General features: G+C 36.7%; 1 protein-coding gene across 1 annotated transcript in view; it reads right to left on the reverse strand.

The window, feature by feature from the left end:
• The window catches only part of EPHA6 (EPH receptor A6), a 984,716-nt gene that overhangs the window by 160,633 nt on the left and 808,535 nt on the right, over positions 1–15,548 (reverse strand). Inside the window, 1 exon segment of the mRNA XM_056138519.1 lies at positions 4,536–4,745. Coding sequence (XP_055994494.1) covers positions 4,536–4,745 — 210 coding nt within the window.

Genomic DNA, 15,548 nt, shown 5'->3' on the forward strand with positions numbered 1-15,548 from the left:
CTTTCCTATAAGCTTTGAGCCATCAGCCACCTTGTATGCAGTCCAGATGCATTTCTACCAAAAGCCGCTGGGTTTCAAGATTTGTTTCTGAGTCTCTGGTATCATGGCTATTAATCAGCTTGATCAGAAGCCAGAGAGGCCGTTTGTAGGCGGTGACTCGGGGTCTAGTTGGGATGGGGAGAAAGAGTCGGCTCCACCCCCGTGTGGTGAGGCCCCGTGTGTCTCGTCACTGCAGAACCAAACCTGACTGTCCATTGGCCTCTGGAGGATGGTGGTCACCAGGCCACCAGGGGGAACAGGCCAAGGCACAAAACCTATTCCCACCTGGAGTGGCCCAGCGCCAGTAACCTACTGCAGGAACAGGACGCATTTCTGCCAAAAGCCTTTGGGTTCCAAGATTCGTTTCTGAGTCTCTGGGATCATGGCCATTAAGCAGTTCAATCAGGAACCAGAGAAGCCATGCCTCCAATTATATAGCTGAGCCAGAGGTGGTTTGTTGATGTGTCTCCCACATACCTAACTTTTGTCCGTTTACTTTCTTGGTAAACTTTGCCCCAAGTTTGCAGCAATTTTGGGGTATCTGAAAGTCTGATGTTGCCATCAGGCTGCTGATGCACTCAACTCACAGGTACAGATTGACCTGCTGGCGGCACCATACCCCTACGAAGTAGTTTTTTCTAGTATGATGAAGAAACAAAATGATTTTTAGATAAAAATACAATAAAATTTACCACCTATCATACCTGCTTTATAAGAAGTATGGAAAATAATTCTACCTGAAAAAAGAAAATTAACGATCATAAAACGTTGATGAAGGTGATAGTCATAAAAATAAGAAGAAATTGGGGCTGGAGAGATAGTGCAGTGGGTAAGGTCCTTGCCTCACACTGATCCCTGGCAACTCCTATGGTCCCTCAAGTCCACCAGGACTGAACTGTCAGTGCAGGGCCAGGGGTAAGTCCTGAGTCTAACTCCTTCAGAACTCCCCTGAACCAACATTCATGCACACAAAAGAACAAATAGTTATTTGTTGAGATGTTGAGAAAAAAAATCATAGAAGGGCAGGAAGCAAAGAACAGAATCTGCATAGTCAAATGAAGATGGTTTAATACCGACAGAGAAAAAAACATATATTTTTAGATAAAATAAGCTTAATACAACCCTTCTGGTATCCACAGAACAAAAATCTGGAGCAGAAACACTTAAGAAAGCAGATGAGGAAGTTAAAGGAATTAGAATGGAAGCTGATTCAAATGAAAAAGCAAATAGAAATAAATGGAAAAGAATATAGAAACAAAATGAACAGAAAGAAAAGATATAGCAGCATTAAAAAACATCCATATAAAAACATTCTTCCAGAATGTGTACTCAGCATTTAAAACATACAAAGTGCTGGCTGGATAAATAATGCAGGATCCATCTAGACAACGCATATAAGATTCTCACATCATATGTAAAGACTAAGGAGAAGAATAAAAGGTTGAAGTAAGGTGTTTCAAATCAGTAATGCAGAGAAAAAGGAAGACACCACTGTACTCATATTTTATAAAACAGACTTTAAAGAAAAGGTAATAAGACATATGATCATCAATATCTGCATACCTCACAGGGGCACCAAAATTTGCCAAAAAGTTAACACAATTCAATGTATATAATGTCAGCAATTCAGAAATTACCTCAATAGAGGTAAAATACTTAAAAGCAACTGACAAAAAATGCAGGAAAAATACATGGTGGAACATAAAAGTGTTATTAAGTATGTGAAGATCAAATCACTATCCAGCATATTTTCTGATCACAATGGTATGAAAGTAGAAACAAACAACAACAACGACAAAGAGGGGGAAGATCTCAAATGTGGAGACTAAAGCAACATTTTTTTCTTTTTTTGGGGGGTGGGGTGGGGCATACCTGGTAATGCTTAGGAATTACTACTGGCTCTGCTCTCAGGAATCACTCCTGATGAACTCAGGGTGTTGTATGGGGGGGGGGCAGGATTGAACCCAGGATCAATTTGCAAAGCAAATGCCCTCCACTTTGTACTATCGCTCCAGACTCTAAGCCACATTTTTCTAAATAATTCTAAAGTCAATATAGAATTCCAAGGTGAAACAAATCTAGAGAACAACTACAACAACAACAACAACAACAACAAAACCCAGAGATTTAGGTATTAAGCCCAAAAATTATACAGAAGAAAACAGGTGAACCACACTAGGAACTCAGAGATGTACTTAGACACTCAGATCCACTGGAAAGGGAAACAAGAGCAAGATTAGACAAACGAGACCACTGATATTTTAAGAATGTTTACATAATTCAAAATCTACCATAAGCATGAAAAAGTAACATAGAAATAGGGTGACAGTTTTGTATATCATATATCTGATAAGCAAAAATATATAAAGAAAGCACAAACTCAACAACACAAAAGTGAATCTATCAAAAAACAGGCAGAAGACAGGAATGAACACTTCTCAAAAAATAGACTAACAGCCCCCCCCAAAACATAAAAATATACTCACCATCATTTATTGTAGAAACGTACTTAAAAATCACAATGAAACTTAGGTCTCCAATAAGATATATGGAAATGCAAATCAAAATTACAATAGGACTTAGATATAGGTCACACCGCTGAGAGTGACTTATATCTAAAAAATCGGAAAGAGTAGTGTGTAGAAGAAGGAAATTTAGTATAGCATTGGTGGAAGGTAGACGTGGTCCCTAAGGAAAATTATGTGGATATTTCTTAAGAAGGTAAAAGTGGAAAACACATATGATCCAACAATACCATTCCTCAGTATTAATCTAAAGGATATGGAAACATGAATTCAAAAGTCTATGCTCACAGTAGTTTTATTCACAATAGCTAAAAAAAGGAATTAAACTAAATGTACGTCATCAGATTACTGGATAAAGAAACTATAATATTTAAACCAAATAGAACGTTACTCTTCCATTAAAAAGATGAAATCATGACACCAGAACGAAATAGAACTTGAAGTAATTATGTCAAGTGAAATAAATAAGGATGTGAAAAACAATTATTTTAGTTTCACTCATATATGAACTCTAAATAGAGTAAATGAACTTCCAAACTCTCATAAAACTTTATTTTAGACTTCTTGAAAACTATTGTGGTTATCAGAGATAGAGAGGGGTGAGAGGAATGGATAGAATGGCCATTTTGATAATGAGATGAGATTAGAACTTCGGAGTGAGTATTATATATATAAATTGAGTTATACCTCTAAAATTCAATAGTATTGTAAATCACTGATAAATTCTATGATATTTCAAACTGATGATAAATCAATACAATAAATCAATGAAACAGAATTATTATAATGTGGAAGTTCAGAAAAAGAACAGATTAAAAATATCTTGAATAGTTTTACTGATTGAGTTCTCATTGAAGATGAATTCCAAATGATCATTGTTTCATTTAAAAAGTATAATTATATATAGAGCAGTATGGTATAAGTTTAGAATTATTAGCTCTAAGAAAGTTAAGCAGACATTTTGATATTGAAATTCTCAGAAAAGACCAAAGAGATTAGTGGTATAAATTATATTTAAGGCATTCAAAAATACACAAACTCTTCATGAATTACATTACGACATATAATTTTCAGATACAGTTGGTTCTTAAAATTTTAACCTTTCATTTTTTATTAGATTTTCCTAAGTATCACTTGGAAAAATTTTAAATTGTACTTAAATTATCTTCAGAGAAATCTATATTTTTCATTTTTAAGCATAGTTGAATCATTTCCTGTATTTATTGTGGGTAAAAAATAATTTCATAGCATCTGGTTCATTATCACTGACATTAATGGATTGTATTGTAGGCCTCTATTTAAAGGAGCTAATTACTGAAGAAAAAAGTAGTGCAGGCAAAAATCAAATTAATTATGAGGGTAGTCACAAGGACCTTAGGATGTTAAAGGAAAAGTTCCAGCAACTGTAGAGAGAGAGAGAGAGAGAGAGAGAGAGAGAGAGAGAGAGAGAGAGAGAGAACAGCAAGTAGGATGTTTGCCTTGCACAGGCCAACCAGGTTCAATCCCCCGGCCCCCATATCCTTCCCAGAGGCTGCCAGAAGTATTCCCTGAGAGCAGAGCCAGGAATAAGTCCCCGTACTGCCAAATGTAGCCCAGAAACAAAAACAAAACAAACAAACAAGCCCCAGTAAAATGATAGATAGCTGGCAATCAAAGTTGGACTTTTTGTTTGATGGGGCCAACAACAACCAGTGATGTTCAGGGCTCATTTCTGGCGCTGTCTGGGGTACCATAGGTGGTGCGAGGGGTGAGGAGCATGCATCATAAGCTCCCGAACTCCTGCACTGCTTCTCTAGTGCCTAGAAGATTTTATTTTCTTCTTAAGTAGGCAGTGGGATAAATCAAATGGTTCTCAAACAATGTTACATTGGAAAAATGAGAAATGAAAGCAGAAAATTTAGAAGGCAGCAATTACTGTAATAATACTAAGGCAATGAAATAAAGAATTCGTATTGAAAAATGTCAACTTACAGTTGTCGTATAAGCAGCTTCTGGATCATCTTCGAGTACTCGGGAAAGACCAAAGTCGGAAACTTTGCATACGAGGTTGCTGTTGACTAATATATTCCTAGCTGCTAGATCCCGATGGACATAACCCATATCAGAAAGATACTTCATTCCTGATGCAATGCCTCGGAGCATACCCACCAACTGGATGACCGTGAAGTGGCCGTCATGTTTCTGAAAGAGAATCACAATAGTTTACAGCGATTTAGTTAAGTGTAGAGTGCATGGTGCACATAGGTGAGTGTGTACAGTAATTTAAACGAGAGCTTTGAATTCCTTTTACTGAAGCTAATAAAATAAGAAAAAAAAAGAAATTTAATAATTCACTAATAAAGAAAAGAAAATCTAGCTGGAAGCGATGAGGCACATTAACTCTCGGAACAAAATTGTTTTAAAAATGTTATGAAAGAAGAGAAAACATAAGTCAGAGAAGGTAATAACAATGACTATGAAGAAAACAGAATTCACTTTCTGTAGTTACAAGCTTTTAAGTGTGCAGGAGGCCATCGAAGCTAGGATTGGAGAAAAGCTATGGGATAACTGGGACAATGGTGAACATTGATTTGATTAGTTAGAAAAAGAAATACTGACACAGTATAGGAAAATAAGTTTTGAACAACTTCATGAAAAAAATAAATCACAGGGCCTGGAGCAATAGTACAGAGGGTAGGGTGTTTGCCTTGCGCAGCTGACCTGGGTTTGATTCCCAGCATCCCATATGGTTCCCCGAGTACAGCCAGGAATGATTCCTGAGTGCAAAGCCAGGAGTAACCCCTGTGCATCGCTGGGTATGACCTCCCAAAAACAAAAAAAATAAATAAAATAAATCACATAGACAATTATTTAAAAAACAAGATTTTCCATTCTCACATTAAATAGTACAGAAAAAGAAGTTGCTGGCAATGGTGTGAAAGCAGAACTATTTTAACTCCCAGTTAGGATGAGGAAAGGAAACAACATGAAAGACAAGCCAGGCAAATTTTATTATTTCTTCTGATTTTAAAGTTATGTGTTTTTCAAAAATGAAAACAGATCAGGTTATAATTCAAGCAAGATACCCATAGCACTCTAGAACTGAAAAAATAAACTTTCAGTATGAAAAATGGTTTACAGTGTTCTAATGAATTGTATGGGATATTGTATTGAGTAATAGAAAAGCATGAACATTTGATATTTGGTCACACTGGGAAGCCCTCATACTCTGAGCTCAGGGATCACACCCCTGGGGCAGCTCAAGGTGTGTGTGCAGTGCTGGAATTCCAACCAGGCTCAGCTGCAATGCAAGTTCAGCACCTTTATCCTTGAAATATTTGTCTGCCTCCAAAATGTGGGAGATTGTTTTTATTAGGCAAGGCGGGAGTGGGGGCTGGCACACCTGGCTGCGCTAAGAGCTTACTCTATTTCTGTACTCAGGTATCACACCTAAAGGGCTCAGGGGACCACATGGGATGCCACAATGGAACCTGGACTGGTTACCTGTGAGGCAAAAGCTGTACCCACCATACTATTATGGTGGCCCCAAGACATGGCAGATTAAAATAAAAATGTATCCGGTAACTTTTATAAATGATGTTTAAAATGACCATCTAGTAAGAGACTGTGAACTATATTGTCTTGTGCCAATATATTGATTGCCACTCAGTGCCTCTTTTGCAAACCACAGCACCCAAAAGGAGAGAGAACAAAAGGGAATGCCCTACCATAGAGGCAGGGTGGGATGGGGGGCATGGGGGGTGGGAGGGATACTGGGATCCGTGGTGGTGGAAAATGGGCACTGGTGGAGGGATGAGTACTTGATCATTGTATAATTGAAACCCAAGCACAAAAATTTGTAAATCTACAACTGTACCTCATGGTGTTTCACTAATAAAAATTAAAAAAAAAAAAGAAAACACCAAGTTATTTCTTTCAAAGACCTTATTTTGAGGCCAGACAGTATAGTAGGTAAAGGTAAGGTGCTTGCCTTGTATGCATCTGACCTGGCTTCAATCACTTCAATTGTGAAAGTGCAATTACTCTTTTTTGTGGGGGTGGAGGAGTGGTTGTGGCCACACCTGGCAGTGCTCAGGGCTTACTCCTGACTTCTTAGAGTCCTGGGGATTCTCAGATCATCCGCAATGTAGGGATTGAAACAGTCGGCTGTGTTCAAGACAAGCACCCTGCTACCTGAACTTGCTCTCTAGCCTTGAAACAGAAATAAGAGTCTTAACAATTTGCCAAGTTTAAGCAGTTTTCATGGATATATTTGCTCTAAAGTCATAGAGGAGCTTAAAACAGGGATGATTTGACTGTATCATAGTAACACAGTCTTCTATACAATGATTCATTGGTCAGTTAAATGCCCAAGCATATACTACAAATGAAATAAACTCTGTCTCACCATATCAACTAATCTCCTTGATAGGTCTCTGATAATATCTCCCAACTCAAGTGCAGAGTAAGGAAAAGAACTGTCTCTTAAAAGAAACATTTCACAGAAGAGTATCCATTTAAGCAGGCTCTTCTGTATAATTAATGTATAAAAGATAACCTAGCAAAGAAAATCTTTGGTGTTATTAGCTCTTTATGTTTCCAATCTATCTTCCTGGACAGTACACAATTAGATGAAATCTGCCTCTTCTATCATACATCCTTCCTACATCTCCTCTATTAGGAATATCAATGCTTTGAGTAGAATTTGGAGTGCAAATTCTTTTTGGCTTAGAAAGGATTATGCTAAATTTAAAGAGATAGTTCTTTTACCTACAGGAAAATGAAGTTGATTGGTATCATATTTCTTGGCATTTCAGAATTTCTGAGACTTAGGAAATGTTAATAAAATATCTGAATGAAAACTAAGGAATGCTTCAGTTTCCTAGTCTGTAAAATGAGAATAGAACATCTCAGACTTGTGGTATTGCATAAAAGAACACATGGTATGGCCCTTGACTTGTTTCAATAATTAAAATCTTATTATAATTATATGTGCCTTTTGTGATTTTAATGTCACTCATTTTTTTTTCCAGGGGCTGGAGTGATAGCACAGCGGGTAAGGCGTTTGCTATGTGCAAAGGCAGCCCTGCCGAGCTGGGTTTGATTTCTCCACCCCTCGCGGAGAGCCGGGCAAGCTACGGAGAGTATCTCGCCTGCACAGCAAAGCCTGGCAAGCTACCCATGACGTATTCAATATGCCAAACACAGTAACAACAAGTCTCAAAATGGAGACGTTACCGGACCCACTCGAGCAAATCGATGAACAGCGGGAGGACTGTGTTTGTTTTTTGTGATTACTAAGAAACAAATTCACAATATAAACATTTATAAAAAGAATTCTTATAACTCTTTGCAGTTCCTTAAAACCAGGCTGAGACTTAATCACCTTACTATTTTTCAGTGGTGAAAATACCAAGTTATTTCTTTATAGACTATAGACTGAATATGATTGCCACTCAATGCCTCTTTTGCAAACCACAGCACCCAAAAGGAGAGAGAACAAAAGGGTATGCCCTGCCACAGAGGCAGGGTGGGATAGGGGGCATGGGGGGTGGGAGGGATACTGGGATCCGTGGTGGTGGAAAATGGGCACTGGTGGAGGGATGGGTACTTGATCATTGTATAATTGAAACCCAAGCACAAAAATTTGTAAGTCTACAACTGTACCTCATGGTGTTTCACTAATAAAAATTAAAAAAAAGAAAACATCAAGTTATTTCTTTCAAAGACCTTATTTTGAGGCCAGACAGTATAGCAGGTAAAGGTAAGGTGTTTGCCTCGTATGCATCTGACCTGGCTTCAATCGCTGGCATTCTATATGAGCCCTTAAGCCCTGACAGTAGTAATTCCTGAGTACAGAGCCAGGAGAAACCTCTGAGAATCACTGAGTATGCCTCCAAACACCCCACCCCCCTGCCAAAAAAATAAAAGTCCTTATTATTTTTTTTTCCGAACTGTTTTGGGTTCCTGGCACAATTTAGATGAAAGTAGGGAGATTTCTAATACACTGCGCCCCTGCAAACATCCTTAGTCTTTCTGTTACTATTCTCCACCAGAATGGTTTATTTATTTCAATAGACATCTTAGAGCAGTAGTACAGTGGAGAGGGCACTTGAATGACATGTGCCAGGGCCAGGTTTGATCTCTGGCACCCCATGTGGTCCCTTGAACACTGGCAGGAATGATTTCTCAGTGCAGAGCCAAGAGTAAGCCCTGCGTTCCACAAGGTGTGTTCTCCCCCTGACCCTCCCCGCCCCCTTTGCCCCACACGCAATTTTTTTGTTGTTAAAATTGATGAACTTACATTATCACTAGTCATTGTAAATCCATGGCTTCATTATTGCATTTTGATGGTTATGGACAAACATATAATGGTGTGTGCCTACCATTATTGTATCAGAGTATTTTTTGCTGTCCTAAAATTGATTTTTCCATTCACCTATTGGAGGGCAACACAGTTTGTTTCCAGGTTTTAGCAACTATAAATTAAGCTGCAATAAACACCTTTATTCAGGCTTTTATGTACACCTCAGCTTTTAGATGCATTTGGCAAATGTCAGTGAAAGTGACATATGGCAAGAATATGCCTAATTTTGTATGCAACCTCCCCCTCTCCTGACTCTAGCAATAAATATGAGCGCCAACGGCCCCACATCATAACCACCATTGTGTGTTGTCAGGACTGGATTTTGGCCATTCTCATAGATGTGTACTGCTATCCTTTTGCTTTAATATGTATTTACCAATGTAAATGATGTGTAACATGTGCTTATGGACTTTTTTTTCATGTGTCTGTTTTTCATCTGTATATCCTCCTCGGTGAAAGGTCTATTGGAGATCTTCAGATTATTTTTGAATCAAATTGTCATCTCAATTTTGAGTTTTAAGAGTTCATATATTTTGATGGTAGTCCTTTAATAGATGTGTCTTTTGCAATATTCCAGTTTAGAGCTTGTCCTCCCATTCTCTTAACACTTGTCTTTCATAAGTTTTTAATTGAATGAGTTCCACTTAGCAATTTCTTTCATAGATCATGCCATTTCTATTGTACCTAAAGAATTATGGCCATACCTTCAGTGACCTAGGTGCTATGCAATCTGCTAGGAATTATAGAGTTTTGCTTTTACTTTTAGGTCTGTGACCTATTTTGAGTGAATTTTTATAAAGGTTGTAAAATTCTATTTCATCTAGCTTTTGTGTTTTGTCTGTGGGTTTCTAGTCAGTTGTTCTAATAAGAATTACTAAAAAGATTACCTTTGTTCTATTGTATTATTTTTGCCTCTTTGTATAAATGTAGCCAACATTGTTTAGTATAGGCTTTCTAATTTTTGAATTTTTTGTTGTTTCACCAATACCACACAATCTTGATTATAATACTTTTAGTATAAATACTAGTACCAGTGACCAACCTTTGATCTCCTTAAATACTGTGGTGACCATTTTGCGTCTTTTGCTTCTTCATATTTCAGAATCAATTTATCAACATTCATAGAAAAAACCTTCAAGGATGTTGATTGGGAGTTCATTTTAATATATTCCAGAATGGTAAAAAAAAAGGACATCTTAATACTGAGTCTTCCTATCCATGAACATATTTCTTTATTTATTTGGTTTGAGAAATTTAGCTATCTGAGTTTTATTGTTCATATAGGTCTCATACATATTTTGTTATATTGACATAATATTTAATTTATTGAGGGATGAGTATGTTTTGGCCATACTGGCAGTACTCAGCGTATACTTCTAACTCTGCACTCAGTGATCACTCCTGGCAGTACTATGGGGATTACGTGGGTGCTGAGGATGGAATTTCAGTATTGTTAGCCATATGGAAGGAAGTATTTAAGCCCTTAGTATGCTAATGTTAACATATTCTGTTTTCATTTCACATATAACTTGTTCTCTGTTAAAACATTAATTCTAGGAGAACGTCTTGTACATTGAATCAAAGTAATTAGAGTTAGCATCCTTGGCTTGATCTTACAGGAAAATAGCTTTCTCTGTTGAGTATAATGTTAGCTGTAGTCTTGTCAGATATGGCCTATATTCTGTTGAGGTACATTCCCTCTATGCTCAGTTTGTTAAGAATTCTTTTTTATATTAAAAATGTTATTTTGTGAAATCCTCATTTTATATTTATTAAAGATGATCACATGATTTTTATCCTTTATTTTATAGATATGACATGTGAAAATTGGTTTATTTATGGATATTAAATCATTTTTGCTTTCCTGGAATTAATCCCAATTGATTATGGTTTGTATTTCTTTTAATATACTGTTGAATTTAGCTTACTAATTTTTGCTGAGGATTTTTGCAACTATAGCCATCAATAAAGGGAAACTGATCTATAGTTTGCTTATAATGTTCTTGTCTTACTTTGCTATTAGGAAATACTGTCTTGTAAAATGAATTTGTAAGTGTTCCCTCTTCTTATATGTCATGCATATTATTTAAAAATCATTTTAATTATTCTTGTCACAAACATTAAAGAGTCTAGAATGAATTGATTACATATCAGTGGCATAGCAATCAGGATTTTAATTATTAAAATCATCAGTGGCAACATTAAAAAAAGTGTTTTTATATATAAAGAATACTAATCACTTCTCCATGGGATTGTACAATGCACTCTATTAATTTATAAGATCCTGGGTAAGAAGTTTTGAGATAAAAGTCTATTATTTCTATTATAATCTAGCTTATGCCTATAATAGTGTTGACATTCATAGTGTTGGTATATAGAGTTACCTTACCTCACCAATACCAAAGTGCACACAATTTCTACCAATGTCCCTGAGACTCATTCAGTTCCCCTACTCCATTCTTAATCTCTCTTTTTCTCTCTAATACCTATTTCACCTACCTACCTATAATCTACCTAGCTTGGTGGAAACCAATTTCAGTATGAGTGTTTGTGGATATTTCCCATATCAACAAATTCTTGGACTTCAACAGGGCTCAGTTTTCCTAATTGCACCCCATGTAAAGTGCCAGTAATAGGCTCATAAGCACAGGTTGTTACCTTTGTTTCTTACCTACTGACTTTAAATCAGAGGTATCCAAGATATCTTCCTCAGAGTCAATTAATTTACTACACTTCAGGAAACTCATTTTCTCACCAGGTCAAATTTCCTGTTTATCTAAAAGGCTATAATTGAGAAATATGCACAAGGAAAAGATATGTAGCGCAAGATATGGGGGAAAGATGTTGCATTCCATGCCTTCTCAATGTACATAAAACTTTAAGACCATCTTTTGTGTTGTTATGGAGATGTCATTACTTAGATGATTGATTATATCAATTGCCTTTGGTAACTGGTAAAGGCCTTTACCTTTACCAGTTACCAAAGGCAATTGATATAATCAATCATCTAAGTAATGACATCTCCATAACAACATATCCCCTCAATAGAAGTATGGAGGTGGGATTGGAAATTCCAACCATCTAAACATATGGCAATGCGTTCCCAAGCTATATTCTCAAAATATATTTCCAAAGTCACCTCATTACATAATATGTAATACCTATTTCATCACTCTCAACACAAGAAATTCCAAGAGTTTGGGGCTGGAGCAATAGCACAGCGGGTAGGGTGTTTGCCTTGCATGTGGCCGACCCAGGTTCGATTCCCAGCATCCCATATGGTCCCCTGAGCACCGCCAGGAGTAATTCCTGAGTGCAGAGCCAGCAATAACCCCTGTGCATCACTGGGTGTGACTCAAAAAGAAAAAAAAAATTCCAAGAGTTTTGGGAAGTATCAGAAGCTCTTTCTCCCCCTAGAGGAGAAAGACCAAATATACATGAGAAGAGAAAGTTTTGATCATTTGAATATTTCCAATGTTTATTAGAAATTACAAAGCTCTCTCTATATGCAAGCTGTCCATAAAAATCTCAGGTTTATAAAAATGAAGATCCAAAGCTCTTTCTTTCTTTCTTTCTTTCTTTCTTTCTTTCTTTCTTTCTTTCTTTCTTTCTTTCTTTCTTTCCTTCCTTCCTTCCTTCCTTCCTTCCTTCCTTCCTTCCTTCCTTCCTTCCTTTCTTTTCTTTCCTTTCTTTCTCTCTTTCTGTGAGCCAAGGCCTCAACATCTAACATGTCTTCACTACTTCAAAAGTATCACATTATGAGATCTTAGCAGTGATTACCCTCTTTTAATGCTTATAACAACCCTCTATCATATATGCAGTTAATACAATCAATAGTCAAACTAAAGGACAAAGAGATATAATTACCTAGTAAGTGTTTGGGTCAGTATTTAATGTCTGGTAGTCTAAAGCCACAGTCTGTATCCTTAATTGGAGTTATCCAAAAATTAGTTTGCCAAAACTTTGTAGCATTACTACCCAGTCTGGACTGTTTCAAGCAGCATAATTTGACTTAATAAAACAAGGTATTAAATAGTTTAAAGAACATTTAAATAAAAATACAAGCAAACAATAAAGTGGAGAATACTATAAATGAACCAAAAAATGAGGATACACTTCTCTATGTCTTAAAATGAGGTACTGAGAAGACAGTATCAGTCATTCATGCATAGGGTATAATATAAGTCCTACAAATTTCCTACAAATGATGTTTCTCTCTGTTTCAAAGAAAATCTTATATTCCCTTTTTATAAAGTTTTTGCCAATACAGCCTCAAGCATGATTTAGGACACATTGGTTTTCTTGAATATGGTAGTTGGCTAATAAATGGTGACTGAATTGACTAACCTTTGACATTATCTTGCAGTGCACTGGTTGCTATTGCTATATTCTTCCGACTACTTTGCATGAAACCGCACATTTCTTTTTTTACGATAGGACATGGATTTTCTTCTCTTTACGGAAAAGTTCTATCACAGTTGTTAACTATTCTGCCATGCCTTGCCTTGTGTCAGTGCTTGATAAATATTAATTCTAGTTGAATTGAGTTGTTTATAAGGGGAGGAGAAAAAGTGAGAGAACTGAGATTTAATATCGTTGGGCTTCCTACTAGAGATTAATCAAAAAGAATCTATGAATTTATTTTATGACATATGGTTTTATCCTAGGAAGGCAGATTCATAAGAAAGAGAGAGGATGTGGCATATTTACACACTGCATCTCAGAGCTGTTTAATAGTGAGGATTTAGTTTGTCTTCATGCTTTTTTTCTTCACTCTCTGTCTGACTTAGGAGAAACACAGAGCTTAACCTCTCAGTGATAGACAGAGTGAGCCTGCCAAGAAGGAAGAGACGGTTTCTGAAAGCAATACATAATGATGCCTGCTAGTCACAAAATGCACACATACCCTCAAATACTCTCTCATACCTGGTAGCACAATGGTCCACCAGTGCTAAGCAGTCTATGGCATGTCTCACTGTCTTCACAGTATTGCAAGTGCCTGACAATGATTTTCTTTTCTTTTTTCTAAAATGTATTATTATTTCTTTAATGTAGTCACTTTAATTTACAAAGCAGTTAATAAGAGAGTTTTCGGCATTCAATGTTCTAACTCCAAACCCACCACCAGTGCAAGCATCATTCCACTCAAGGTGCCCTCCCTCTCTGCAACCCCACCTCTTTAGCCATCCATAATCATCATATTACTGTATAATAATTTTTTAAATAAATACAATAAATTTATCCAAAACCAAAAATATCCTGCCTCTAGATTAAAATATTTCCTTCAGGGACCTTCAATAAACCTCCAAAGACAGAATTAAGTGACATGAATGCAATGACTGGATCCTTGCTTCTCTTTCTATGTCCCTTACTCTGGTCCAATTTTCTTTTGTTTAGCTCATCCCTACACAATATATTCATGCTTTGTGTGCCTGTTTATATAATTAACTCTCCTTGAAATAACTTTCTATAGACTTTTGTCATTCTCTTTTTTGAAGTGAAATCCCCAACTATATTCTCTTCAATAACATATATTGAGCACCTACTACAGACATTTGCTTTACATGCTGGGAGCAAAACACAAAGAAGTCCTATATTTAATAAAAGGCAGGTAGATAGAAATTTTTAAAAAATGAGATACTTTTAGATTTTGAGAAACTATACAATGAATCAAATGAAATGATATTAAAAAAAGAGCATGACAAGGAAGAACCCATGAACAGTCCCCAGCATGACAAATATCTTAAGTCAGGCATGAGTTCAGCATGCTTAAGAAATGGAAGCTTTAAGACTAGAGCTTACTGAGGAAGGGGAGGAGGAGAGGGAGATTTAAGAGGTAAGCAGAGACAAAATAAGATAGAACTTTGTAAGCCATAGTCGAGTTTAAAATTTATTTTAAAAGTAATGTAAAGTTAGGGGAAACTTTTAACTGGAAAGTAATATAATCTGACCTGTGTCAGAAGAATGGAAGAGGAGATCAGTTTGAAAGCTATTAGAGTAATGTGAGAGAAATACTGGTGGCTTGAGTTAGGATTGAGACTTACTTTAGAAGGATCAACTGGAGCTGCAAATAGATTAAAAAGGAGGATGAGCTAAGAAAACTAGAGTTTAAGACTGGACCACAGATCTATCTTTATTGCTCCCAAAGCCCTCTGTCTTCCCCAACATTGACTGAAACAACATATGAGATGTCTGTCTTCCCCATAGCATGAAGTAATAGGGCGAAAAGCCTAACTTTTACACTTCATCTTTGAAATGCTAACAGTTAGGCCCATTCCTGTACAGAGCCATCATTTAATAAATATTCACTAGTTTAGTCTACTGGCCACATTTACTTTTCTTTTAACACAGGGAAGCACTTTGAGCTTTGACTCACTAGTAGGGTATTTTCTTGAAGTACTGCTCATGAACAGTTAGATTTACTAGAAGATGTTCTGAGAAAATTATGAGTGTATTAGAAGTATGCCTCAGAGACCTGGGCCCTACGCAAACAGGATGAGAACGCTATTCAGGTCTCCCAAAGAAGAATTGAAAGAGCTATGCTTGGAACATCACGTTTCACTCAAATGAGAGAAAGAATCCGGAGTTCCGACATCTGTCGACGATCAAGAATCAGGGACGCTGTCTCATTTGCCAAG

The sequence above is a fragment of the Sorex fumeus genome, unplaced genomic scaffold, assembly GCF_029834395.1.
Source record: "Sorex fumeus unplaced genomic scaffold, SorFum_2.1 ptg000129l, whole genome shotgun sequence".
Lineage (NCBI taxonomy): Eukaryota > Metazoa > Chordata > Mammalia > Eulipotyphla > Soricidae > Sorex > Sorex fumeus.